This window comes from Drosophila eugracilis, unplaced genomic scaffold (assembly GCF_018153835.1).
Source record: "Drosophila eugracilis isolate 14026-0451.02 unplaced genomic scaffold, ASM1815383v1 contig_401, whole genome shotgun sequence".
Lineage (NCBI taxonomy): Eukaryota > Metazoa > Arthropoda > Insecta > Diptera > Drosophilidae > Drosophila > Drosophila eugracilis.
The window spans coordinates 698913-725362 of NW_024573263.1; the positions used below are offsets into that span (position 1 = coordinate 698913).

General features: G+C 41.2%; 3 protein-coding genes across 3 annotated transcripts; all 3 read left to right on the forward strand.

Moving 5' to 3' along the window:
• The first annotated feature begins 6457 nt into the window (after positions 1-6457).
• Positions 6458-8150, forward strand: LOC108116824 (hepatoma-derived growth factor). Its single transcript, XM_017228874.2, is given in 2 exon segments — positions 6458-6487; positions 6489-8150. Coding segments are annotated over 2 exon segments (1164 nt in total). The 3' UTR covers positions 7623-8150.
• Positions 8151-9391: 1241 nt separating this feature from the next.
• On the forward strand, positions 9392-13820 carry LOC108116796 (protein arginine N-methyltransferase 1). The gene is given in 4 exon segments (XM_017228844.2): positions 9392-9427; positions 12773-12880; positions 12882-13132; positions 13184-13820. Coding segments are annotated over 4 exon segments (1032 nt in total).
• A 1299-nt stretch (positions 13821-15119) lies between these two features.
• LOC108116854 (protein arginine N-methyltransferase 1.1) lies at positions 15120-16170 on the forward strand. Its single transcript, XM_017228909.2, is given in 4 exon segments — positions 15120-15236; positions 15294-15523; positions 15577-16009; positions 16011-16170. Coding segments are annotated over 4 exon segments (897 nt in total). The 3' UTR covers positions 16128-16170.
• Positions 16171-26450: the final 10280 nt, after the last annotated feature.

Sequence of the window (26450 nt, forward strand, 5' to 3'; positions counted from 1 at the left end):
ATTTTCCGATTTGAAAATTACTTTTGTAAGCAAGTCACAAATTTAAACAATATCAAAATTTTAAAGTTAAGAAAGATTTAAAACACTTAAAATATTTTAAAAATTTTGAGACCAGATTCCAGTTGGTTAAATCAGTTAAATATAAAAGATGATTATTTTTAGTTAGATAAAACTGCAAATTTCTAAATTCTAATATTATTTCACGGACTACCAACTGTATAGAAATTAATGTAAATTCATAATAATTCAAGTTCGTGTCTGTTGTCTTTTGATGGACATTAGTTTAATTGTTTAAAACGCCGGTTGCTTTGTTATTTTTTCGGCCCCTTTCACATTTAACAGCCTTTTAATTAATCGCCCGAGTTGAACAAATTCTTAATGAGTCTTTAATTAATCGCCAAAGCGAAATGTTCGACGCTCTCGAAACACGAGAATATTTACATTTTATTGTGACTTGATTTCTGTGATGGCCTGCTTGATGTCCCTCTCCCTCCCACCTCAAGCACCGTCTCGCTTGCACCCTGAAGCATGGCTCCACCTCCCCGAGGTGTTAAAAACGAGTTTTGAACGCTTCCAAAAAATTAGTTGGCTCTTTTGTCCGCCGTTGCTGTTGGCTTGATTATTTTGGATGTTTTATTAATACGAAATGCCACCACAAGTCTAACAAATGTCGAATGGCTTGTGGTCTTAAGTTATGCGTGTGCGCTTCATTAGTTAGTCTAGCGGTTTATTCAATTTAATGGACGGGGGTGGGGTGCTTAAAAAATAAACAACAAAGAAAAAACAAGAATAAACCTTACCATTTATTAAGCCATCGTTATGGTCAGTCAAGTGCAACGGGGCGTATACGTGTTGTGGGCTTTCAATTGGCTCAATTGCCAGCGCCCACTCATCTAGCCATTGTAGCCACCTCTTGTTCTTTTGGCCATCTTCTTTGGATTTGCCAGCCTGCAGCTAAAACTGGATTGGATCCAAAATAATTCCATTCCACTCCTCGAGTTTTTCCGACCTGTCGATGCGGTTTAATTTATTCACTTCAAGGTGTTTGCCTTTTTACGCTCATTGGCAGCTCACTTCCTCGTTTCCCAACGATTCGGGCCATGAGTAATTGGCTTGGTGAGGGGAGAAATTTTCATTCATATTTGCATTTGCTAGTTAATTGTTTACATTTCGCCAAGCATGCGAAGGGAGTGGCTCTTAGATGACCAATTATACACCATATCCCGCGGGTAAATATAGATCTATGCGAGAGTTATTGAACTGGCATTAATCCGTGGCTGGCGATTACAGAAAATAATGGTGAAAGCGGTTGGGCGGGAGAAAATTGAAAAGGTTTTATGATTTTTTTTTTGGAGAAATTAAAGTAGTTAAAAATCTGTTCAAAGTGGACTTTCTTTGAATCTACTACTCTTTAGACCACCTTTAACCCCAAATCAACCAAATTTACATCCCCATCTGACCATTCCTAATTCCGTTTATCCCCGACAGAAGCCGAACCACTGATCCAATGGCCAGCACAACAGAAACGGCTCCTGCCACCGCATGTGTCCCATTGTGATCATGTTCGTTTTGGGCCCAACTTTTGACCAGCAATCCATACAAGCGAGCGGAAGCGTGAAATTCAAAAAAAAAAAAATAAAAATAATAACAAAACATGGGCCAATAATACAGATACAGATACAATAACAAATACAAATCTGTTTGGCCATTGCCTGGGCCAGTTGGCTATAAATTTTATGCATTTTGAGCATAGTTTGCCATTTTGCCACTTTAACATTATTGTTATGATGATAAGCGAGCCACAGTCGGAGGCATGGGGCACAGGAACAGAAAGAGAAAAAGGAACAGAAACGTTGCCTGGCCCAGGGAGAGATCGTTTCAGGCCCAACAGTCGTCTCCTTCACCAGACCCACCTCTTTCCAATGTCCAACTGTCCAGGTGTCTGGCCATAACGCATCCTGCCTTCTGCACTGGAAATTTGTTACATTTTTTTTTATAGAAATTTTTGAAATTACAAATCTTTAAAGCTTAATCTTTACAAATTTAATATACTATGATATCATCACAGTTATTTTGATTTAAAGATAAAAATGAAATTCTTTTTTAATTTTTAAAAGATTTTTCACAAGTTTATGTACATTTCCTTATTTTCAAGAATAAATACTTTTTAATTCTTATATTGATATAAAGAAATTCACCAGTTTTCCTAAGTGTCTTCTCCACCGTCTAAAGCTGTTTGCTGATCCCCAATGCGATCTCCGTCTTGTTTGGCTTTCCTCCGTATTTAAAACCATTTCATTTTCTGGGGGCCAAAGTGTGAATATAATTTAATGTATACGATTCGCAGTCGCGGTCGCAGTCCTCCAGCTTTTAGCTGCCCATCTGGGTAGCTGCGATTTTCAATATCGCAGCTTGTCCCTGCTGACCAGAGCGATTATTTATTGTGCTTGATTGGTTTTCAAGTGATCATAAAGTAAGTGATCGTTGGCGCTGTCCGTTGGCATTGAGTGGCCCCTTCTCTGGCGTTAATATGTAGATTTGGAGGCGTAGATTTATGTCCCAGTAGGGGAGGCGGAGTGGAAGTGTCTGATCAGGGGATTCACCCAACGAGTGGGCGGTCGTTTATAATGAATTTTGGGGTGTAGACAACTTCATCTGTTTCTTGAGAGAGTCAGCCTGGGTCATCCTGTATCCTGCTCGAATACTCTCCCACAAATGGCCTCCAACATTTTAACATTTAATTGACATTGATGATTGTCCAACTGGACAAGTCTGAGAACACGTTATCCCAGGTAGCAAGTCCGTCTGAGTGTGCCCGGCATACGAAAACTGCCAGGGAATTATTAATTTTCATATCGGAGTGGAGCTATTCGCATATGTCAGCTGTGCTCGCCATCAACTTGGACTGGACAGGGACATGGACATGAAGAAGACGTACGAAATAAATTCTGTGGCACTTGCAGACAGCCAGCAGACAAGGCCATGGGTGTGCACAGCAGTGGGGAAAATAATAGTAAATGCAAGTTATTATGAGGTCTAGTTAAGGCCGTTTAATCATATAATACGAAGACAGCATAGTATATCTAATTTTGGAAAAATAGTATGCGTTTATTATAACTTCATCAAGTGCATTATTTAGCTTTTTTAACACTTTAGCAATGAATCATAGATGCATTCAAGGGGATCTTATTTCTATAATTTCTCTTTTTAAAGGGGCTAAGATTGCGTTGCTGGGCGCAATCATTCAAAGTTTCTCTATTTGGTTTAAAAAGTTAAATGTCTGAAATCAACGCCAACTCATTGGACCTGGCTAGTCTCTTTTTTCCGCTCAGCTTGGCTTTCTTTGCCCCTTTGTTGGCTGTTGGCTGTGTGTTTTGTTTTCGCTTCTTTAAATGAACGTTATTAAGCAGATGTTTATCGCTGAGTGATTTATTCATTAAAAAAACATTTATTAGCTAGAAACAAGGTGGTGTACGAGTATGTGTGTGTGTGTGTGCGTGTGCGTGTATTCACAACACAACTCACACTCCGCACATTCACATTCACACATTTATCCATATGGCCTGGTTAGCCTCGCCGCCTCATTTGTGCCGCATTAAAATGCAAAAGCGTGTTTGTTCCTGGAAAAACTGCAAAGCCCCCCTGTATTTCTTTCTTTTTCTTCTTTTTTTTTTTATCAAATTGCGGGTGTGGACTCAACAGCCAGCTGCTGAGGCGTGCGGCTTTGTTTTATGAACTTGCATATTTTCACAATTTTCCTTAGTTCGGTGTTTGTGCGTGCGTTTTAATCACTTAATTAGAGAGCCACTTAATTGACTTGGACTCTGGTGGCGAATTATGCAAACAATCGATGTGCGAGTGTTGCAGGAAATGGGCCTAGGGTGGTCGAGTTCGTGTCTTAAGTCTTTTGTTCAGCGGTGCCTGGCAAGGCAATTGAAAGGTGGAGTTGGCCAAATAAGGAAAGTGAGTTTGGGATAGAAAATTTATATACAAATGTTGATATTTACATAAAAAAAACGCAATAAATGATTTTCTGTAGCCAAAAGGAAAATTAGCAAGTTGATTATGATAAAAATGTAAGAAAATGTATTTTTCTATTAAATTTTAAAATAAATTAGAATTTTTGCAAGAAGAAAACTTCAAAACAATTTATCAAAATCACATATTACTAACAATAAATATCAGTTATAGACTTTCCTCCCTCACACACCTAACAAAATATAGGTGTGATTTTATTTCCTAGTTAAGTTTCATCTGGTTATCGCTTTAACTGATTTTGATTGCCCTCCCATGTTCCCGTTTAACCCGTTCTTGTGGAGCACAATTAGCGAACGAAGCCATTCATTAGCCCCATTGCCTTTCCTCCACAAAAACCTGTTGATGAGCCAAACCCGATGGCATTGCCCGATTTCCCCAGTTTTGATTACATGTCCCCCAGATGCCATTTAGAGTGGGACACACCCATCGAATCGATCGAGTGCTGCAGTGGGAAATCGTCGCCACAATGCAGACATTTCAATTAGCCATTTGGCTAAACATAAGGTAAACAATCTACCCAATTCACTGATCTTGAACATTTCCAGTCAATGAATGCAATAACAAAAAATGGCACAAACTGAGTCGGAGGAGATGGTATAGCATAAATACTTGTTAGTCGCCATCGTCGTCGTCGTCTTTGGTTAATCACTCTCTGTACTCTGCTTAGAAAAAGTTGATAGTCTTTCCAACTTTCCAACAAAAACTTGGCCAGTTGACTTCTTCAGGCTTTTTGGTGTCATAAGGAAGCGTCCAAATGATTCATAATTTATGCCTGCCTGTCGTTGGCCATTGCCATTGCCATTGCCATGGCCATTCCCAATCCCTATTCTCGTGCCCATTCCTATTCCCAATCCTATTCACTGCTTTCGTTACTTAATTTTTCCAACTTAACGCTCCGGCTTGTGCCCCTTGGCGCGGCTTCCTCATCCTCTTTGGTCACCTATAATTGTAATGCATTTTGGGTTTGCACAGGAAAAATTGTATTTTCTTTTAAGAAATGAAAACAACAGGAAAATTTATATTATATCTGTAAGTTTTTCTTTTCTACCTCGTTTTTGGGTACTATTTTTTGAATTAGAAATGCTGTATATGGCTTGAGTTTTCTTATTTATTATTTTAAATATATTTTTTCTCTCTGTATAAATGCATGGCCGTCGACGCAGTGGCTGTCGTTTGTCTGGTCCGATGATAGTTGAAAAAATTACTTACAAATTACATGCGTAGCTTATGCCCCCGTGCCGCCGTTGGCTTAATGTGCAGGAAAATGCTGTGAAAAACTCGGGGAGGGGTAACTGACTTGTTGGGGTATTAGTGTTGTGGGTCTCGTGGCCGGATCGTAAATTGCATTTTCCAATTGAATTCTGACCACTGACAGTTTGGCCGAGGTCGTCACACCAATACGACAGCCAACAAATACCCTTAAATGAAAATGGTTTGGGCCAAGTAAGAAAAAAAAAACGTTAACACCCATTTCCCAGAACATGAATGTGGTTAATTTCCCATCGTTATGGCCTTTTTGCAGCGATGTGACATGCTCATTAGCATATAAATATTGTTGTAATTACGTCTGGTAAATAATGCAATTTTGCCATTTTTATAGACCATGCTTGTGCTAAATTAAAATTATTATAATTGAGTTAAAAACAGGCGAATAGAGGGCGAAGGGCTTAGTGGAATTTCGCATGGCTTAAAATGCACCACGGAACATGGCCATAAAGTGTAGCTGCGTTTAGCTTAAACAAGTCGACAATTTAAAAAGCCAATTTGCGCATAATACGACGAACGTGAGCGAAAATTTAAAACAGAACTGCACACGCACAAAGGCGGGGAATAAATAAATATATATATGTACTTATATCTACTATATATATAGCCAAGTGCAGGTAGCGTGTTGTGCAAATTTCTACGCAAATGACCATTAATGCAAATGCTGTTTGCTCATTAAAGAAACATTGCCCGCCCACCCAAATGACCCAAATTCACTTGCCATTCGAATGGTGGCTTTGTCGGAATATATTCAAACACTTGACCATAAGTTTCCGTTATATGTTTTTAAGTTTAGGATATCAAAAAGAGTGTTCTAACATTATTCTAAACATATTGTGTTTTTTTTTTATTTTTAAGGGCTTTATTTGTATTCTAATATGAAGGTAAGAAAGCTTTTTATGCAGATTAAAATATACATATTTGTAAATAGTTTAATTGTGAATTTTAATATTACGTTTTACGAAAAAAGGAAGAAATAATTTTTCGCCTTAACCCTTTTTGCAATTTAGCGTTTTCTAGCACTACCCACTAGCTTATCAATCGATCTGGCATCACCCTTTTAATCCCGTAAAAGGTCATATGTTTATTTGCGGCCAAGAAAACTTTGAGAAGTAGGAAAAGTTAAAAGTTTCATAAAAAAACTTTTACAAAAATGGGACGAAAGCGTGTCAAGTGGCCTAGCATTTACAATCGGCGACTTCGTCTTCGCCAAGGTACGTGGTTACCGAGCCTGGCCTGCTCGTATTCTGAATCGAGCTGGTACAACGGCATACAACGTGTACTTCTATGGAACCTGCAACCACGCCAGAGTGTCTCGCAAACATATCTTCGACTTCGAGAGTCACCAGCGTCGGTTGGGTGAGGTTCGATCTAAGGGTTTCGTCTGTAATCGAGATTTCCGGGGTGCCATGCTGCACGCCCATCATGCTTTCGCTAAACCGGAGAAAGATTTTGGGTTCTACCAGCAGTTAGCCGTACATAATAATGAGTCCGCCGATGATGAAGCCAGTCTGCAGGAGAAGGAATCTGAGGAACAGGATGTCGAAGATCTGAAAATGAACTCTTTGGTGACTGATGATGAAGCCAGCCTGCTGGAGAAGCAATCTAAGGAACAGGATGTCGAGGATCTGAAAATGAACTCTGAGGTGACTGATAATGCAGGTAGCCTGCAGGAGAAACAATTCGAGGCACAGGATTTTGAGGATCTGAAAATGGACTCTGCGGTGGCTAATGAAAAAAGTAGCTTGCAGGAGAAACAAATTGAGGATCAGTATGCCGAAGAGGAGAAGTGGATGCATCAGCTAATGATGGAGGAGGAGCTGGACTCCGAAAATCAGCCGGACGAACAGGTTGTTGGGGCAAAGGATAGACCGGAAAAAAATAATTTTGAGGGGCAAAACTTGAACATAGAGCTAGAGGAGCAGGACTCCCAAGAGCAATACTCGATGGCTCAATTAACTCCTTTAAATTCACAGAAGCTTCATTCCATTTATCAGCAGGATGATGAGAAATCTGAAGAGCTGGACTCAGAAGATGAAATGGAGGAGCAGAAGTTGCAAGCTACCCAAGATCCCTATGTTATGCCAGTTGCCTTAAAGCAGCACTCATTGCCTCAGTTGGATGGCCTGGATTCGGAGGAACTTGACATCAGGACACCTGACCAGATTTCCAGAGATCAGCTCGACAAAGAGGTGAGGGAGCTAATGGAAATGCTGGCGGATATCGAGGACTATGCTCGTAAACAAAATCTTGACAATGTTGAGGATTTATATTACTTCAACGAACCGTTTAACCTATTTTTCCCTCGTCGTCGCTAAAGCCAAAATAAAGGACCAACACACTCCGAAATATGAATAAGTGGTTTTCGTTAGGACTATGAAATGTTATGTTTGTTTTTTAAACTTACTTGGACTTTCAAATTTACTTAGCTCCTCAATATGTTCAAACTATGTTTAAAAGTTATGTATTTATAACTTTCGTAAAAATCTAAAATGGTATTTAGAAATCTAAAAGGTTTTTCCTGTTTCATGTATTAACCTTTACAGGTAAAAAAATACCTATATTATGTAAGATCTACATACCAAGAACAACAACGACTTCCTAGGTCTAAACTTGATTTAGAAATGTATGTAATATTTACCTCAATCAACTACAAAAACAAAATATGTCGCGCATTTCAAATGTAACTAAATTACGAATTTTCATTCGCTTCAAATTCATTTAGAAGTAGAGACAAAAGAAGTTCAGAATTTATGTTTTATGTTCAAAATATCTAAGATAGTTAATGGATGAAAACTTTTTCAGTCGAAATGAATTTTTGCTTTGTTTATAATTAAACCTTATAATAAACACAAATTCGCGTTATTATCTAAAGATATTTAAAGTAGATGACTTCACATAAAGTAATAGAAATGAAAGCACTTGTTTTTTAGGACACAGCAAGATTTGAGCTAACCGAAATGGATTTCGGGAATTGGCGTCCCATTAAGGAGGCGTGGGCGTGCCTTTGGCCATAATGTCTGCTGCGTGATCCTCCACTGCTGACCTCCACACATCAACCAGCCTTGGTCGCTAATCGAAGCTCGACTTGGGGCACGTTTCCGCATTAAATGCTGCACCATCAGCATGGGGGAACCCGCCCATCAACCTAACCACCCTCGGGGATGAGTTTCCCCCAGAGGCGTTCGCTGGATAGTTTAGCTAAATGCCGTCGTAAAAGAACGCCGGCCGTTAAACCGACAAGCTGGGCAGCCAAAGTCAACAACCAACATTCCCACCCTACTTTTGGCAGATTTAATTGGACAATGCCAAGAAACTGGAGGAGGAGAGACTTACCAGGCAATGGTGTACAAGCTGGGATGAGGATGCTTCGATTAACAAATTATCGCCACCGCAGCAAATTAATCGCAACAGTCTGGCATCTGTAAGACCAAGTACAGGAATCTGTATCTGGGTTAACGAGAGGACGACCGATGACCGCAAATCAGATTCACTAAGCCGGCAATGAGATTTCCCGACCGCATCAATTTGTTTTAATGCCAGAAATGTTTTAGCATTGCTCCAACAGATTGCAGCAGCTGCCGGAACGAAACGCCAGGAGCTGCATCCGAAGCTGGAAATGCACTGAGAAAAATGAAAGTATAAAACCTAATAATTTCCAATATTTGCCTAGCCCCTCCAAAAGTTTAAGCCGTGAAATCTTTAGCTTTTATAATATTGAAAGAGATAACTTTTAACTCAAGCTATTGAGGTTTTATTGCTTTATTATTTCCATAGTTTTACTTACATTTTGATTAAACAATTTTAAATTAACAAATACTTTTCCGAGTGCATAGGAGATTCTGTTGCAAGATCCCTTGGTGGATCCAGCATCCTTGGTCTGCTCGACAGCTGTCTGCTAAGGGGGTTAATCTTTGTCCTGTGTTATTCTGCGGTCTGGATCGGCCAGATTGTTAAGGAGTTCTCGGTATGGATATGCATATGGATGGTTACTCTTCGGCCCGCCCATACCTCATACCCGACGATCCATCCTTGTCCTGGGCCGTAAAATGTCAAATTAATGTTACAACATGTCCAACGATTTCTGATGGCATTTGACAATGCTGAGTGGAAATTCCTGCAGGTGACGCAATTTCCCTGTAATTTGTTTGGCCGCACGTACCGTCGCCCATGACATGGGGCATTGTCAGCTTGTTTGTGCCTGCCCAGCATAAACAAAAAACCCCAGACGATCTGATCCAAAACGCGCCAAGGGACCTGCAGCCCTATTGGAGTGTGGTTAACTCGGTTATTGGATGGTCGGTCAGTGGTGGTAGTTGGTAGTTGATAGTTGGTTATTGGTAGGTGTCAATGTGTGGGGCATATCGCACACGTGTGCTCGCTCCTGCCCTGGGGCCATAAATTCACTTAGTTTATTTGCTGCCGCTGCTTCTGTGTCCCAAGTCCACCAAGTCCACCACTTGGCCAGACACTGCGACACCCAGCCATAGCCATAGCCTAGCTAACACAGTCCGCTCCCGTGCCCAGTTCAACGGAAATTTGTGAAGGAAATCAAATTAAAATTTCGCTAATTTATCAGCCGCTCAGAAATCGTGAGTCCACTGGCTGCCAAGGGGCGCTAATTGGCAACCAATTCGCATATCGGTGTTGGCAGCTTAGCTTTTTACTGTTTGTTAAATTTGGCTTCGTTTGGAGCTTAAATAGACTGTTTGGGAGTTATAAGTTTTCAATATATTTTTTTTAACTTGTGTGTTTATATTTTTTGTAAAAACTAGAAGATTATATTTTAGTTTAACAAATTAACTCTGTTTATAGGGACTTTTTGGTAAATATTATATAAATTATTTATTCTAAGATAAATGCATTCTTATACCTATAGAAAAGCCGTCAACACTACGCTTCTGACAAAAAAAAGGCAAAACACTTAAGGGAAATGTAATGGTGGAGAGTCAAAGGAAATGGCGAGGGGTGTTGCGAAAATTTTTGCATTTTATCGAAACGACTTCATCAGCCAGCCAGTCTGGTAGTCTGTTCTCTGGCCTGGTCTGATCCGCAGTTCCAGGTCCGAAACAAAGGCATTCTAATTAAAATTCCCAAGTGTCAGAAATTTTATTTATTCCCTCGCCAAGCCAAGTGCATCAATCAAACTTTTGCACAACCAGCAATTAATTTTTTTCGGCAACGATGTATATGTAGGAGAGAAGAAGGGTGTGAAGAGGGGAGGGGTTTTGATATTGGCAGATCCGTTAAAATCAAATTGCCTCATCGTTAACACCCAAAAGTCGATGGGATTCTGAAATTGGAATGGGATGGGATGGGATGGGGGATTGGTTTCGTTGGTTAATCGATGACTGATTGATCAAATGAAAGTTACACTGGGCAACAAAACAAGGGTTCAATATAACTGTTGTATATGGTAATCCCATCCATCCATTTTTTTTGAGAACACCACATCATTGAAATCATAGCCTATTGTTTGACTAGTGTTCACTCTCTATTAAAACGATTATGATAGGCCAATCAACCCCGGTATTCTAACCATTTTGAGGACCCTTGTTGTGCATTCAGTGAGCACATGTTATTATTTGTTTTTGATGAAGTGGTTGATTACAATCAACCCTCCCCAGTCATTCAAAGTCCACCCCTTGATTGCTCTTTTACGGTGGTTACAATTTGACTTCCTGTTAGTTAGATCTCTGCGTTGGTTAGTTGATTTTGATTAAGTAGATATTCGCTCTATGGGAAAATCGTTCTTATTATATGCGTTACTCGTAGAGAGAAAGGGTATATTGTATTCGTTGAGTAACAAAAGAGTAAAAATATGGTGTTTTCTGCTAAGATCAACCTTATTTTAAAATTAACAGAATAGCTTAACAGAGTAATTCCGCAGTAACAGAGTAGGTTAACGAGTAACGGGTATCCAAAAGTTACGGCACTCGACTATTTCTTTCCTTTTTATTCCCATTTATTGCGAAAGTAGAAATGAAATAACGAGAAAGAAGAATCAAAACAAAGATCCTTGGAGAGATCCTTCGTAGCGGAAAACATTTTTGTGCTAACTAAAACATAACCATAAATAATAAGATTTTATTATTATAGTTATTGAGCATTACTTTATGCTTTTTTTTTAAATTTAGGTTCACATAAGACATACATATGCAATCTAAGCCTAACCACCAAATTGAAAATTCCGATTGAGTTAAAGTCATAAAATCAAGATTTTTTTATGGCTTTTGGCTTGTGGGTCAGCAGGTGAAAATCGAAAATCTAGGCGGGTTAAGACTGCCTCCCACACCGCGCATAATTTGCCGATGTCGAACATTTGGTAATACGCGTCAAATGGTGACCAAGTATGTCAGAAGACATCATCGCATTCAATATGCAAAGCATCGTCGCATTTTAATCGCCTCGGTGGGTGGCATTCTCATTGGGAACACCGAACATTGGAAACTAATGGAAACTTACGTCGCTTTTTAATTGATTTGTGCCAAAAGTTTTATAGGTTTTTAAACCTGGCCCGAAACAAATGGCAGCGATTGTTGGAGGGGCAGCCGGGCCCAAAAACGCAATCGGAGATCGAAAACAACCGGCCCCCTGCCTGGGGAGCGGGCCTAATTATGGAACGCCAGAAATGGCAAATTAGCATAAAATTTAGCAACATTAAAAATTATAGTTTATTATTATGTCGCTCGTGTATGTGAATGTATGTGTGTGTGTGCGCTCCTTTTTATTGTTGCTCTGTGACTAAATTGATTAATGAGCCAATTTAATAGTTGCGTCTGCTTATGGATATATTTTTATGACACTTCAAAAATTATGACGGGCATTTTTCCATTTTTTTTTTTAATTTAAACAATTTGTTTTTTTACCGTTGGCCACCACAAGTTGCACAATTTAAGTGTTTTATTTTTTTATATTTGGGCTTACAGTGAAAGTGCTTCTCGATGGAGGGAGGGAATAATAAAATTTGACCATAAAAATAAATTTGGGGCTGGGCGGATTAAGCGAGTTATGGCCTGGTGTTAAGGTGTTGGCGGCACATTTCTTTCACGGACTTTTTGAGTGGGGCGATTTTTTGGCGTTTTTAATGGGACCATTAAATGCAAAATTTGATTTATCTGGTTTCGGCCATTCAGATGCTAATGATGCCGATAGAATGACGTAGTATTGTTCGCAAAGTTATGGTGGTTATTCCCAATTTGTATATCTTTATTTTCCACCCTAAACCTTTTATGTAATTTCAAATCGCTTATTTATTGTTCTAAAATTACAAAATGACTTTTTAGATATAAATAAAATCCCACTAAAGCCTTGATTTTCCGATCATCTGTAGTTTCATCTATTCATTGTAATTTTTCTGATGGGAATACATCAGAAAATCTTAAACTTCGTTAAAAGCGACAAACTTTAACTTTTAAAAACCTTCGAAATGTCCTGGAAAAAAATGATTGTGCCGCGTAACCAAGAGGTCAGGGAAAGCGAGTATTTCTTTTCCTATTCCCGCTTGGAGACCCACATGGGCATGCTGAAGGACTCAGTACGCAACCAGGCCTATTACAATGCCATCCTTCAGAATCGCGGGACTTTTCAAGGACAAGATCGTTTTGGATGTGGGCTGTGGCACGGGCATACTATCTCTGTTTGCTGCCGAAGCAGGAGCCAGAAAAGTTATAGCCGTGGAGTGCACAGATATAGCTGATTTAGCAAAGGAGATTTTAAGGGATAATGAAAAGGATGATGTGGTAAAGGTGGTCAAGGGATTGATAGAGGAAGTGGAGCTGCCGGAAGGGATTCGTCATGTCGATGTCATAGTTTCCGAGTGGATGGGGTAGGATCTATATTTTTAAATTAAGAAATTAACTAGCTGTTCTGTTTTTAGTCACGCTCTCTATATGGAAGGCATGTTAAATTCAGTGTTGTTTGCCAGGGATAAATGGCTTCGCCGTGGCGGCCAAATCCTGCCCAGCGTCGGAAAACTCTGGATGATTGGAGCCCATGATCCGCATAGGTTGGCCAATCTTAACTTTTGGCGCAACTTCGAGGGTATCGATATGAGTTGCGTGAGGAAGGTATTTTCGCAGGAGCCATTGGTGGATTGTGTGCCCATCCAACAGTTGGTCACCGATGAGTGCTTAATACATTCCACCCACTTGGGTTTTGCCCGTAATCAGCCAGTGGTATTTCGCTCGAACTTCCTGCTAAATGTAAAGCGAACTGGAATCATCAATATGTTGGTCCTATACTTCGATGTGGATTTTCCAGCGGAAAAATCGGAGAAAGCGATCACTCTTTCAACATCACCCCATAGTCCGTGGACCCATTGGGAGCAGACGCTGCTCCATCTGGATGAACCACTGTATGTAAAGGCCAATGATCAGGTGCGCGGAATTCTGGCCATGATGCCATATGAGCAGGACAAGCGCTGTATGAACTTTGACCTCAAAATTAGCTTCCGTGGCGATCGGACGCGGGTGGAGAGCTTCAAGGGATTCAGCTCGAATCGATATTCGTCTTGATCAATATGATAACTGCCATAAAATGGGTCGTTAATCGAGGGCCTTCAAGTGCCCGAGGGAGTTTTTTTATACGTTTTTTGGTGGTCAATCAATCCGCGGCGGGGCTTAGAAAGTATAGACAGTCGAAATGTTAACGACTTTCTTAACAAATTAATTTCAAAGCCAGGTCGTCGCTAGAAAATGTGTCCCTCTCCGCCTCTAATTAATTGATGGCCCGTCGTATAAATTTGTGAAAGCCAACGCCGTGGGCCCACAATGAACGCCTTTTATGCGTTTATAACTCTATTTACTATTTTAGCCATTTGCATTGTCTACGGTTTCGAGGTCTCGAAAATCCCTCGAGATGTTTCCCAAAATCTCTTGTCAGCTCGTTTTGTGTTTGTGCATGGACTGGCATTGTTAATGGCAGTTCTTAAAAGGCCATAAAGTTGCTTTATGCTCCAATGAAATTAATATGCACACCATTATTGGACATGATTATAAAATATTGGTTATCTAGCGCTCACAAAAGCGCCACAAATGAGCCAGCCAGCCAGCGATCTTTGATTTTCGGTCAACACTTGTTCACCGTCCCTCGGTTCGGAGATCGGCCATCAGGTGTGCATCCCGCTGGGCGCATTAACAAACTCCCAGACTAAAAACAGCACCCAAATGGATCCGATCCTCGCCAGCCAGCGTAGGCCCAGCAAACGTTTCAATTTGTATCCATCCCCCCTCTGTCTACTCTTCGGGAAAATAAACCCCCTTCCCATTCCTTGTTCATGTTGTTGTTTGGGTATCAAATTGCTGGCATTTGTCAACGGAACGGGACACTGCGCACCAAGTCACCTATAAATTAGAGACTCGTTAGACAGCTTAACCCGGGGTACCCAGATTTAAGGCGGAGAATATCCTTACACTGCTCCCGCTGATAAGAAGGTCCGATCCCACAATTGCCTCATAACTAATTGTTGTCACCCGGTTGGGAGAGATAACGCTTGGGAACTGTGAGAAATGCTGGGCGATAATCTATTTGGAATTTATGTCCACTGATTGGAGCGGAAATGTGATACCAGGATTATTTGAGGTCCAATTTGACAAATTCTATCTAGAGGAAATTGTGGGCTTAAGCATAAAAAGATCAAAATAAAACAACATTAAATGTTTAATAATAACTAAGAAAATTGAATGGAATCTGAATCTGGATAAAAGAAAGCATTCTAGTTTTAGGAAAGTTAGTTTATGAACATAGTAACCTATCAAAGATTTTTAAAGTTTGACATTTAAAATATTAGAAAGAGAAAGTCCTTTGTTTCTTAAATGGATATTGAAAAGAATCATCTAAAGGAAATGGCCAACGGCATGCTGAATGATTCTATATCATCGAGGGCATACGAATGGTTATTCAAACGATATGAAAGCCTCTTCAAGGATAAGGTAAATGTTCTCATAATTTTTCTCAAAATTTGTGATTTTCTTAGCAACAAATTGCAGATAATTATGGACGTAGGTTGTCGCAGTGGCTTACTTAGCTTGATGAGCGTGCAAACTGGTGCCGTCAAGGTCATAGCTGTGGGCAATGCAGAAAGTGCTTACTTCGTTAAGAAAGCTATTTCGAATACCGAAAAGGAAGATATCTTTGAGTTCGTTAAGGGTGATATCAGACAGATAAGACTGCCATGTGGTCTCAAGAAAGTGGATATCATTGTGTCCGAATGGATAGGGTTAGTAGTTGAAAGTTCTTAACTTTTAAAATAAAAATCATTTTGTTTTATAGACACTCGATTTTTGTGGACTCGCTTTTCAAGGAGGTAATCTACGCCAGGGATAAATGGCTTGTTAAAGGAGGCTTAATAGTCCCCAATGTGGCCCAGCTTCTTCTTTACGGAGTTTCAGACCATCCGCGTGAGAAAATCGAAGATTATCCGAAAGAGGATTATGTCCCCATGGAGAATATAGTTACCGAGAAGTTTTTACTGACTAAAATCGATCTGTTAACTGCCAATATAAATGATGAGAATTTCAAAACGCCCTTCAAGGTAAGGGGTCTAGTGGACAGTCGACTTGGAGCCGTAGTTCTATATTCGGATATTGGATTCTCTCTACCCCAGGGCAATGGCAGGCGAATATATTCCACTAGTCCAAAGAAACCTAGAAGCTACCTAAAGCAAACTATACTCTTCGTGGATAATCCCGTTGTGGTGGCCAGAAAAAGAGCTAGTCGAAGGTGTCCTTGGGATGTACTACAGACCCAACTTACATCGCAAAGTAGAGTATTCCCTTTCCTTTGAAAATTGTGGATCCGAAGAATTGGAGGAAACTAAATAAGTTTCTTAAAATGATTTTGAGTCAAAAGTGGACGTGGATTTGAGCGAAATAAAGGAGGGCTCTTGTTGATGTATTCATGGCAATCTTTTGGTTCCTCTGCAGCTGCAAGAGGGGAGTTGGCTTGGGGATCGTTGGCCGATCAAAATTTATGGCCGTGCTGCATCAATTAGGGCGGCTGCTAACCAAAAGACAATGGACAAGGGATCTGGATCTGGGGATCGGGATCCCAGTCTGCCACCGATTCGGACTGACTTATTTTTTTGTGGTAAGCCTCCTTGTTGTGCTTTGGCTTTGACCTGATCGGTGTTTAGCTTTGACGTTGCTACAACGATTTAAAATGATGTCGCGCATAATTCACCGATCGACCAACAATCGTCTTGCCAGACTGTGCGTCGTGATTTTGCTCTGGGGCTTGTCCGACAACGGCCTCGTTTACAGTGAGAGCTCTTTTGTTCTGATCTCATAACCGATCTCTCTGATCTCGGATCGCACTTGGTTAGCCCAGCGAAAGGAATCCGTTCGAGGATCTCGATTCACCTTAGCCATTCACATGCTTAAGTGACATTTCGTCTGGTGGTTAGGCACTGGGGGAAAAGACTTGTTATAAACAGGGAATTTCCTTTAAAGATTAAACCTTTCGTAAATCTAGAAATTTCTTTGAAAATTTTTAACTTAGTACTAAAAAGGTTAATCATCTTGAAGAGTTTTTCTATTGAAGTCTAAATGACCTAAATGACCTGAAACCCTAATTTTTCTCTGTGTAGTTTAAACTTTAGGCTGGACTCTGGCAGAAAAAATGCCCGAGGCTTGATCTTGAGGGTCCGTGATGGATTAGCATCGTTTTGCCGTGAGGATAATGTGTCGTCTGCAATGATTTTGGTTGACAAGCGCGTTTTTTTTTTGGGTTCACCGTCGTTGTTTTTCTGGCTGCGACCGTTTCTCGGAAATAATTATGCTACTTTTGTGCAAGAATAACAGCATTTTTGTACAAATTGCATAAAAATTTAAATTGCCTTTCGAGCTTTGAGCGGATTTTCGGTTTTTCTGCCGTTTGCTGCGAAATTGCTTAATAATGAAATGCCAATGGATTAAGCGCAATTTGTGCGGCATGCCCACTGATTGTCCCCGGGATTTTTATCTTTATCGCGTTTTTTACTCAGCGATCTGGTCGAAACAATTGGCCAGATCCTCGGCAATCCTCCCCAGACCCATCATCACCATCACCATCATCATCAGCCTCAACACGTTCGATTTGCTGGGCCTTATTTTACACCTAACGAGGACTGAGACTGAGTCCAGTAAAGGAGAAAAAACAAACCCGAAAAACCCTACAACTGCCTCTCTTTCTTGGGGCCTTGCAGCGTTTTCATTAAATTCGCTTAATAGCGCAATATAATTTAAACAAGTAGTAACATAAAATAAAACTCACAGCCACGCACTGAAAGGCATAAAGATGAAGCAAATTACTCCGGACCTGAGAAAACCAGAAGAACAGTACAGAATTCGAACTCCTCCTTGTGGCCAAGATAATATTCGGGGAGGGGTTTCTTACATTCAAGAGGGCCAGGGTCTGGCAGTGGTCTCAGTTGGCCAGTTATGGCGCATGGGCGAGACCTCTCCGTTGGCCAGCAATGGCAATAAGTTCGCTTAACGAGGGTTTAATTTATGATTTGTTATGTTTCCGGTTCATGTTCTTGTTGCCTGCAAAATTATTGGCCATAAAGCCAAGGTGTGGATTATAGTGGCTGGCAGTGGTAGCCGGGTAAAGTCGTTGGCAATCGAGCCATGGCGATTTGGAGGAAAAAAGAGGCAGGGAAAGATGGAGATGGTCGGTGGGATAACCGAGAACGATGATGAGGTCACCAGGGGGGAGGCAAAAGTTAATAGGTCACCATTATCCCATGATTCGGGAATTTCTGATATCATATTTTCACTTTGCAAAAAGTTTTCCTTCGGAAAACATAATTGTATTTCAAAATGAATTTCGGACGTGTCTAATTCATCTGTTAACCAAACGACTTTGGCAATTTGGTCTTAGCCACTAATAGACCCTAATCCCTTCACGCTCACTGTGAATTTGCTGGCAAGGAGCCAAAGGATAAGGCCAACGAATGCATTGCGTTGAAAATCGATTTGTAGTTTTATTTCGTTCCATTTTTCGTGTTGCCCATGGCCCATGGGTTGCGCCTGCGCAAACAACTCGTAGCGCGGATAACAACGGATAAGAAAATAAGCAGAGACAAGCGGAGACACCACGAAGAGAAGGATTGGGAGGATCGGTTGCTGCGCAAGTCCTCTGAGGGGCAAGTTGGTCGTCCAAGCAACGCCAACGAGTATCTGGTGGAACATAAATTACGCGACTAACAAGCAGCGCCCCGTGCAGCTAAAAAAGATACAAAAAGCCCAGGGAGAGACGGATGAAAAAACACTTCATACTTGGGAACTGAGTTGCACAGAGAAAAAATTGATCGACTATTGATTTTTAATTTTGAGAGCAATTAAAAGGAAGTTACTAACAATCGTATTTCTAGACAACATTTTTTTATATTTGTAAAAGAACAATAAATCAATATATTAGGCATTTGCCTGATAAAAGATTTGTTCTCAGTGCTCTTCAGCTTGGCCCTCTTAGTTCAGAGCTCTGGGGCCAAAGTGAGTTGCACAAAATTATAAATGAAAGCGGGTGTTGGACTCGTCCTATCCAGGGGCCCTCATCCCGAGGCCCAGGCCATCCTCATACTCACGATTAGGTGCAGCAATTTGGCCGTGGCTGTCTGTGATTGAGACCGAGGCAGTGCTCGAAACGAAGTTAAAAATCAAATTAGCGAATGTGTTGAAAATTAAAAACAAATTCACGGATAAATTGCATCTGCCAGATACGCAATTATTACGAGGGTTCAAATGGAAGGGCTCAGAGAGGGGACCCACTGACTTATGGACTTGGGTAAGCCTTGGGGTTCTGCGTTTCTGTTTCTGGGGCCTCGGATTCTGGCTGGGTTCTTGAGTCCCCCGGATCCATGTATCTGGACCCCTGCATCTGTATCTGCCCTCGAGGTGTTGCAATTTGACGTTTTTTACGCGAGTTTTTATTCCAATGAAATCCACATGAATTTCATGAGGCTGTGCGGCAGCAGCAGTGCAAATACTCGGCCTAAATGGTTGCCAATGTCCCTGGTCCGTTGGCGGAAAAACATGTCGAATTAACACGCTCTAAGGGGCAGCTGGACGAGTCCTGGGTTGAGTTTGAGGTTCGTTTCCTTTTGTATATTTAAATGTTGGCAAATTAGCTGAAATTTCTTCTCGCAATTCCCGTGTGTGCCTACGGTGTGAGACATATAATTACAGTTGAATTTTAGCCGGGCTTAAACTCTCCTCTGGCCATCCCAAAAACAACAAACAAAAAAAAAAAAATGTTGCTCAGCTGGCGCCGTGTCTGCTCAGAAGACGGGCAAATAAATCGCGCTGCTGTTGAACTTTTTATCTGCCTTCGGAGGGCTTAAAAACGAAAAAAAAAGGAGAACAAAAAGAAAATAAAGGGGGGTTAGAGCCAGAATGGCACTGCTGCCAGATCTGCCAGAGATGGAAGTCGGCCACGCCTCCCTGTTGTCCTGTTGGCTTAAACCTCTTGCTGTTGCCAACTTCCTTCAGGTTTTTGGCCCTGAGCCTCCTCCGAAATAGCTCTTGTTCTTGGGGCCGTAAAAAAAAGGGCGCAAATTTTATGAGCGCATCGTTTAACAAATGAATTTACAACCGTGCAACGCCCAAATGTCTGGCGTTCAAATTCAAATTCCTGGCCACGCAACGAGCGGAAATCTTGGCCCAGCTCCAGGATGACTTACGTGGCACACGGAGGCGGATACATAGGTACACAGGGAGAAAACTAAAGCTTAGACATTAGGTAGATCTTTCTAAATTTTCAAAAACTTATGTGTTTATCTTCAAGCTGTTAAAAGTTTATAATAATCTGGGATGTCTTTATAACATCTCAAACCCTTTTAAAGCATACTTTTAGGATCACATGGAAATGTTTTCGAATCTCTGGAGAAGTCTGTATATCCCTTGAACAAAAGGATTGATAAAACACATTTTAATAACATTTAAAATTGCTTTACTCATCATAGAAGAAACTCATCAACACTATAACCCTTTCTCTCTGTGTACTCTTTAGAACCCGCTTGTTACTGAGGGACAAACAAACCTATGAATAATGCCTGGCACTGGGCCAAGTGACTCAAAACAAATACAATGTGCAAGAACACGAGGCAGGCAGATCCATGGCCACATCATTGGGCATCATCATTATCGTTGGTAAGAGGATCCATTCTGGTGCCGTCTGCTGGACACGTTACATTAACGCTTTCATTAGCCCAGTTTTTTTTTTTTTGCCTCGCTGGCCGCCCTTTTATCGAGGCTCCACTTTGTCGCCCATAAATCGAAGCTCGTTAAGTGCGGTTTAATGAGAAGACTCCGGTGCACCTTATTCCCTGGACTTCAACTGCCACTCCGGCGTGCTAGCTCGAGGGCCTGGTCAGCGTTTACAATTTGGTAATTGTCCCTGGCCTGTCAATAAGTTTTTATGGCCGCCCCATAAAGGGAAAGCTCTCTGATCTCAACCTGAGTCCGAGTTTTAGTTTCGGTTTCAGTTTTGTGTCTCAGCTACTCGACAATTACCGACACGATCGCAAATTGCCAGCACACGAGGCTGGTAATTTGCCGGGCTTAATGTCCGGTATGCAAATACCTAACCAAGCCGGCCGATCGATCATTTCAGGCACCCATATACTTAATGGTACAATGTATTTCCTGTTAGTCTTGCTCACTTTTTCTACAAAAACTGATACAAAAAGTGCAAAACAACAATTATTACACATTGAGATTACATTTTTCTGCGTCTTTATTACCAATAATGTTTTAATTAAGTTCGAAAAAAACGTTGTTTGCAATAATTTAATACCTTGAAGTGTAAAAATGTAAAGAAGCTAAAGCCAATCCCACTTCATATCTCAATAAAAGGGAGTCAATTATTCTACAAACATCTTAGATGAATTGAGGCCCACTCAAGACCTTCAAAAAGGACAACAACTAAAGCCTGCAAGAATTTCACACTTGGTCCTAAACCATATGTAAATAGCCGGCGGCATGTTGCGAACCAGTGATCCTCGAGCCATTGTCCTGGCGATCCTGGCTCAGCTGTCGCACAAAGAGCTGTCAAGAGAGTGGCACTTCAGACCCGTTTCTGGGCATTGTTTGCCTAATAAACGACTGGCCATTGTCGGGGGGTATATATATGTCAAAAGGTTGCCCGTTTTTGACACCCCAGCCTAGCGGTCAAGCGGAGACAAGGACACAACTGGCTGGCCAGGACAATGGAAGTAGTCAGAGCGAAATGGCAATGTGAAAACAGGGCCAAAAACCCGTCGCTCGACGATCATTTATGTGTCATTAAGACATGTTCCAGGGAGCAGGAGCAGGAGGGTTTGGCTTAAACGATCGGGGAGTGCAGCTGTCGGCTAGGAGCGCAGCTTGAGATCGTTGGATGGCTAATGGAGCACCATGGTCTCCGCCCATATTGCGCATTCGCAACCTGATCGATCAACCGGCCATGATGAAGTTGTTGCACTGATCGAGCTGGCCAATTTGTTTGCCCGCAACTTGCCTGACACGTTTGTCAATTAAAATCAAATTCATTTCTGGCTAGAGCAAATGTTTGTGTCCCGATTGGGTATTCGCCAAATGTATTCGTATGGCTATCATTAACCACTTAGGCGCTAGTGCAATAACTTTTAATCAACCAATAAATTTGGAGCGATTTATCAAAAACACAAAAAAAAAAGAGGAAGAAGAAAAAACTGAAATAAAAACAAGAACGTGGAGTAAATGTTGCTGGCCAAATTGCCTCTAATAACCGCAATCGATCGTTATTTTTTGTGGTTATTAATACGGATGCGTGTCTGGAGTTTTGGGATCTGCGATCTGCAACGGCTTCTCAGGTAGTTCACAAGTAACTGCAAATTGCTGCCGTCGATAAAACTCAAATTGGCTCGGCCTGTAGCATCCGCGATCGTCTCGGTGGTTTTGCTGGCTCGGTGGTGGTGCTGTGGTGCAGCGCTGAAGTGGAGCGGCAATCGATCGTTGAATTTGCCTAATGGCGACGGCCACTCAACACAAACACCGATCGTTCCAATGGACCGCGATCGATCCATGGCATCTGCATCTTTGCATCTGGGTTCCACTGATTGACGGAGACCGATGCGATCTTCAGATCCGATCCTCGGAATGGTCGTGGTCGTGGCCGTGGCAGAGTCATCTTCCTCTCCCCCTCGACGATCGCGATGTTTACGCGTGCATTTAGCATGTTGTAAAAGTCTGATGGCGTCCATTATAATCAATTGGCCGGGCTCGTAAAATTAAATGATCCCGCAGGAGAATTAAGCGCCAATTACGCGCAGCCCAAGAAAATAAGAGAAGACAACTATGGACAGTCGAGGTCAAAATAATAGTTTAACCCGAAAAATAGCTGCGTTTAATTAGAGAATTTGAAAGAGATAGATTTTATGCTTTGCTTTTCCAAAACTCGTGAAACTTCTTAGATATTGGAACCAAGTTTTATGAAGTTCTTAAACCAATATTTACAAACTTATTATTTATATTTTTTACTTTAACGAGTTATTGGAAAGTTCTAAAGTCTGTAGAGGACTCCAGTTTTTTCCACTTTTTAATTAATTCTAAACTTAACCAAATCTTGAAGTTATTTATTTTTTAACACCTAATTTCTTCGCCATATCTGTATATCCCAGACTACATATATATACGTTGCCATTGGCGCTGCGGACTCTCAAATTTGGGCCGCGATCGCGGAACCAGAAAATGAACAACCCAAAGACGATGAAGAAGAAGACAAGGAGAAACAGAGGCCTGAGAGGGGCTAAGAGGGGAGGAAATCGCTGGTCAGACTTAATTGCAGCATTTAAGTTGTCTTATTGATCATAATAACTCCATAATGGCGGAACATGTGCGTACAATATAATAATCAGACGGGGATCGAGTGAAAATTGCGAACGGGAAATGCTTCCAGCCCAAGGACTCCTCTCGCCATGGGCGGAGGGGCATAAAGAAGGGTTAAAAGAGGCCGGGGCAGGTGGTTATGACCAAGAAAGTGGAGCACTTCGCTGCTGATCTCTCCCTTTCCCACTCACTCTGCTACACACCAATGGTAGTGTGAAAGCAAACAAGCCGTAAAATTAAAAGGGATCGATACTCCTTCCCCCCGCCCTCTTGGCATTCCTTAGCTGGCCCCCTTTCGCCAACGTCCCTGCCCACAGAAAACTGATCAACTTGTAATGGGAAATGAGCTCCGAATTTCAACTCAATCAGCTTAATGGCCTGACAACTTTGTAGCCTGCGTGGATCGCTTTAAAAGAGGGCTTATGAAAAGAGTGGAACATGGGAGGAGATTCTCGGAAAGGGGATCGAGAGATGGGTCAGTGAAGCAGGCAATGCGATTTTAGGGTGGGGCAGTGATCACTGATCATTGGTCCGGCGACGGGCAGGTGCTTTTCCACAGCCAACACGATTACTATTAAATTACCGACTTTGTTGTAAATGAAAGTTTGCTCAGTTTTAATGATAATCGGAAAGGAAAAGGGGATTACATTTTAAAGTTAAAAATTAATTTGAGTTAATCTCTTTTAAATATATTTTTATGTAAGACAACTTTTGATTTATTATCAATATTGTTTACTAACATGGTTCCTGCTCCTCTTACTCTTTACTTTTAAACATTTTTACTTTCACTAACCACGTTACCAACCACCATAAAAGTTAATGGCAAACTGCTGACTGTAATTCATGCATTTACATAAGGAATTAGCTTGTTCATATACTTGTACCTGAACACCTTTATGAGTAACACGTACCCACACCCCTTGAACCTTAACGCGGTGACCACCCCAGCCCTTAGCTTGACATTTACACTCCGCAATGGAATTCCGTTTTTATTGCGAACGCATTGCACGCTTCCCTCCATTTTTGGCAGCCCAACAAAACATTATAAATTAAGTCATTTAACATAATTTCGCTACCAATGAAGAGGGGATCGGAATTGGTAACAGCAACAGGAACAGCTGCTAAAATGAGGGGACATGTGCCAAATGTGCGAAATGCAAAATGCGGATGCAGATACTCGAGTTCGTACTGCCAGATACAAAGGATCGTGTGGGTGCAATCAGCAACTGCAGCAAGATCGGTGGAGGGGAGTTATATATACGTATATATACCATATATACCAGGGTAATTTACAGCCCGATGACGATCCAGAGAAGGCCAACTGAATAGCACAACTAATTTTGAAAAGGCCGGCAAACAAAGCGTGCAATAAACGATGTCCACTTAGGAGGACAAAAGGATCAAGGACCGAGCGGCGAAGGCGTGGAGATTGAGATATCCCAGAAGTCGAGAAGCCAATAAAACAGCCGGGGAACGGGATGGGACGGGACGACGACTGGCCTTAATTAATGGAAATGCAATGACTCGGAGGTGTCGTCTCACTATCCGTGTTTGTGATCTTTCAAGGAGGAGTCGCCAAGGATGGCAGCTGTTCCGATGGTTGACAAATTTATAACAAAATATTCACGCGTGCTTTGGCAGCCAGTCCTTTGTCCAATTATTGTCTTACAATTGTCACCGAAGGATCTGTTTTTTGCCGTTTTTGATTTCCACTTTCCACTGAAGGTGGCATCCCTCTTTGTGTGATTCCCTGAAAAATAAGACAGAAAAACAATCTATGGGATTGGCGGTTTAGCACATTTTGTGCCAAGTCAATAGCCAAACAATCGAATGCCCAATAAGGCAGAAGAATCGTAGACAATAAAGCGAAAACACAAGGACAATTAAATTGAAATTTTCAAATTGAATTGGTTCGGCATTGTCACTTTACGAGGGTTGTTCCCTCTCGTTTTGTTCTACGGAATTTAAAGCGTCAAATGCACTCAGTCATAACAAGCCAATAGAAAAACAATCCTGAAAAATAAAACCTTTTTTTAAGGGATTTACCGCAGAAGCGAGCAACATTGTTCCCGAAAACAAAAATTGATTTGCACGCCTTGGCAAGGCGAAAACCGAAAATATTGGAAAAAAAAGGGAATGGCTAAGTAAGTGCTGCTAAAACTGCCGGCCGAAGCGTTAATTTCATTTGGCCAGCTCAACTGGTTTCCTCTCCCCGAAATCCCCTCCTTGGCTATCGCCTGGAAATTCAGCGAAATCTCGCGATAAAATGCATAACAACTTCATTCACAGCGGGCGATGCCATAAAAGTGTTTTAAATCGTGTTAATAATTTTGTGCAGCATTTGCCTTCAACTGCGAGGCCCGAATTGAGAAAAGTCCTGCTGTGCCTGGCACGTCATCCACATCCATTCAGTTGCTTATAAAGTTACACCCAGAGAAATGTCCTTTAGTCCTTAGGCTTAAACTATAAAAAATATAGTAAATGAAGAGAAGTTGTGAAAACTAATGTTATAAATCCAATACCTGCAAAATAGAGTTTGTAAATGGACGATTATTTTAAAAAAGTTTCTCAGTGTATATACAGCTACACCATCTTCTGATTCCCCAATCCCATCTCGCTTTGCATGTCTGGGCATATTGCACTTTGGATTTCCAGATATTTTTGTGTGCAAATTTCTTTTAATTTTGTTTTTGTTTTCTGTTGACTTGAGGGCCTGAGCTGGACCTTGGCGTGGCCTATTCACACCTGCAGCCCAAAAATAAATTGGGCCTGCTGAAATGTATCTGCAGGCTGCTCGATCTCCATCACGTGAGCGATGCAATTAATTATAATTTGTCGTTAATAAACAGCTAAAAAAAAGTAGTTTGGTCTGAGAAATGTTTTCAATATGCAAAAGAAACGCAGGCATTGCGTGATATTATCGGAATATATCTGTATGTATACAGATTTTGAGACCTTATAAGGTTGATTTTTTGTGCTCAGGGTGCGGACATCTTGATGGACAATGATTTGACTCGTTAAGTGGTTCTTTTTTGGGTTTCAGAAAGTTAAAAACTGTTTAAGTAACTGATCTAAATGCAAATTGTTTAACAGTTAAAGGTCTAAAGAGCAGGAGAAGCAATCTTATTTGCAGTTAAGCACCTTCACCAAATTATAAACGAATCTAGCCATTGATCTCTCTATTTATTCACAAAATTCATGAACCAGCAATAAGCCCATCTCTTGGCCAATTTGCGGTCATGCCCACTGATCCATTCATCTCGCCACCCCAACAATTTGCTTAAATTCGAAGCTTGGAACTTCCCCATCCTGCTGCAA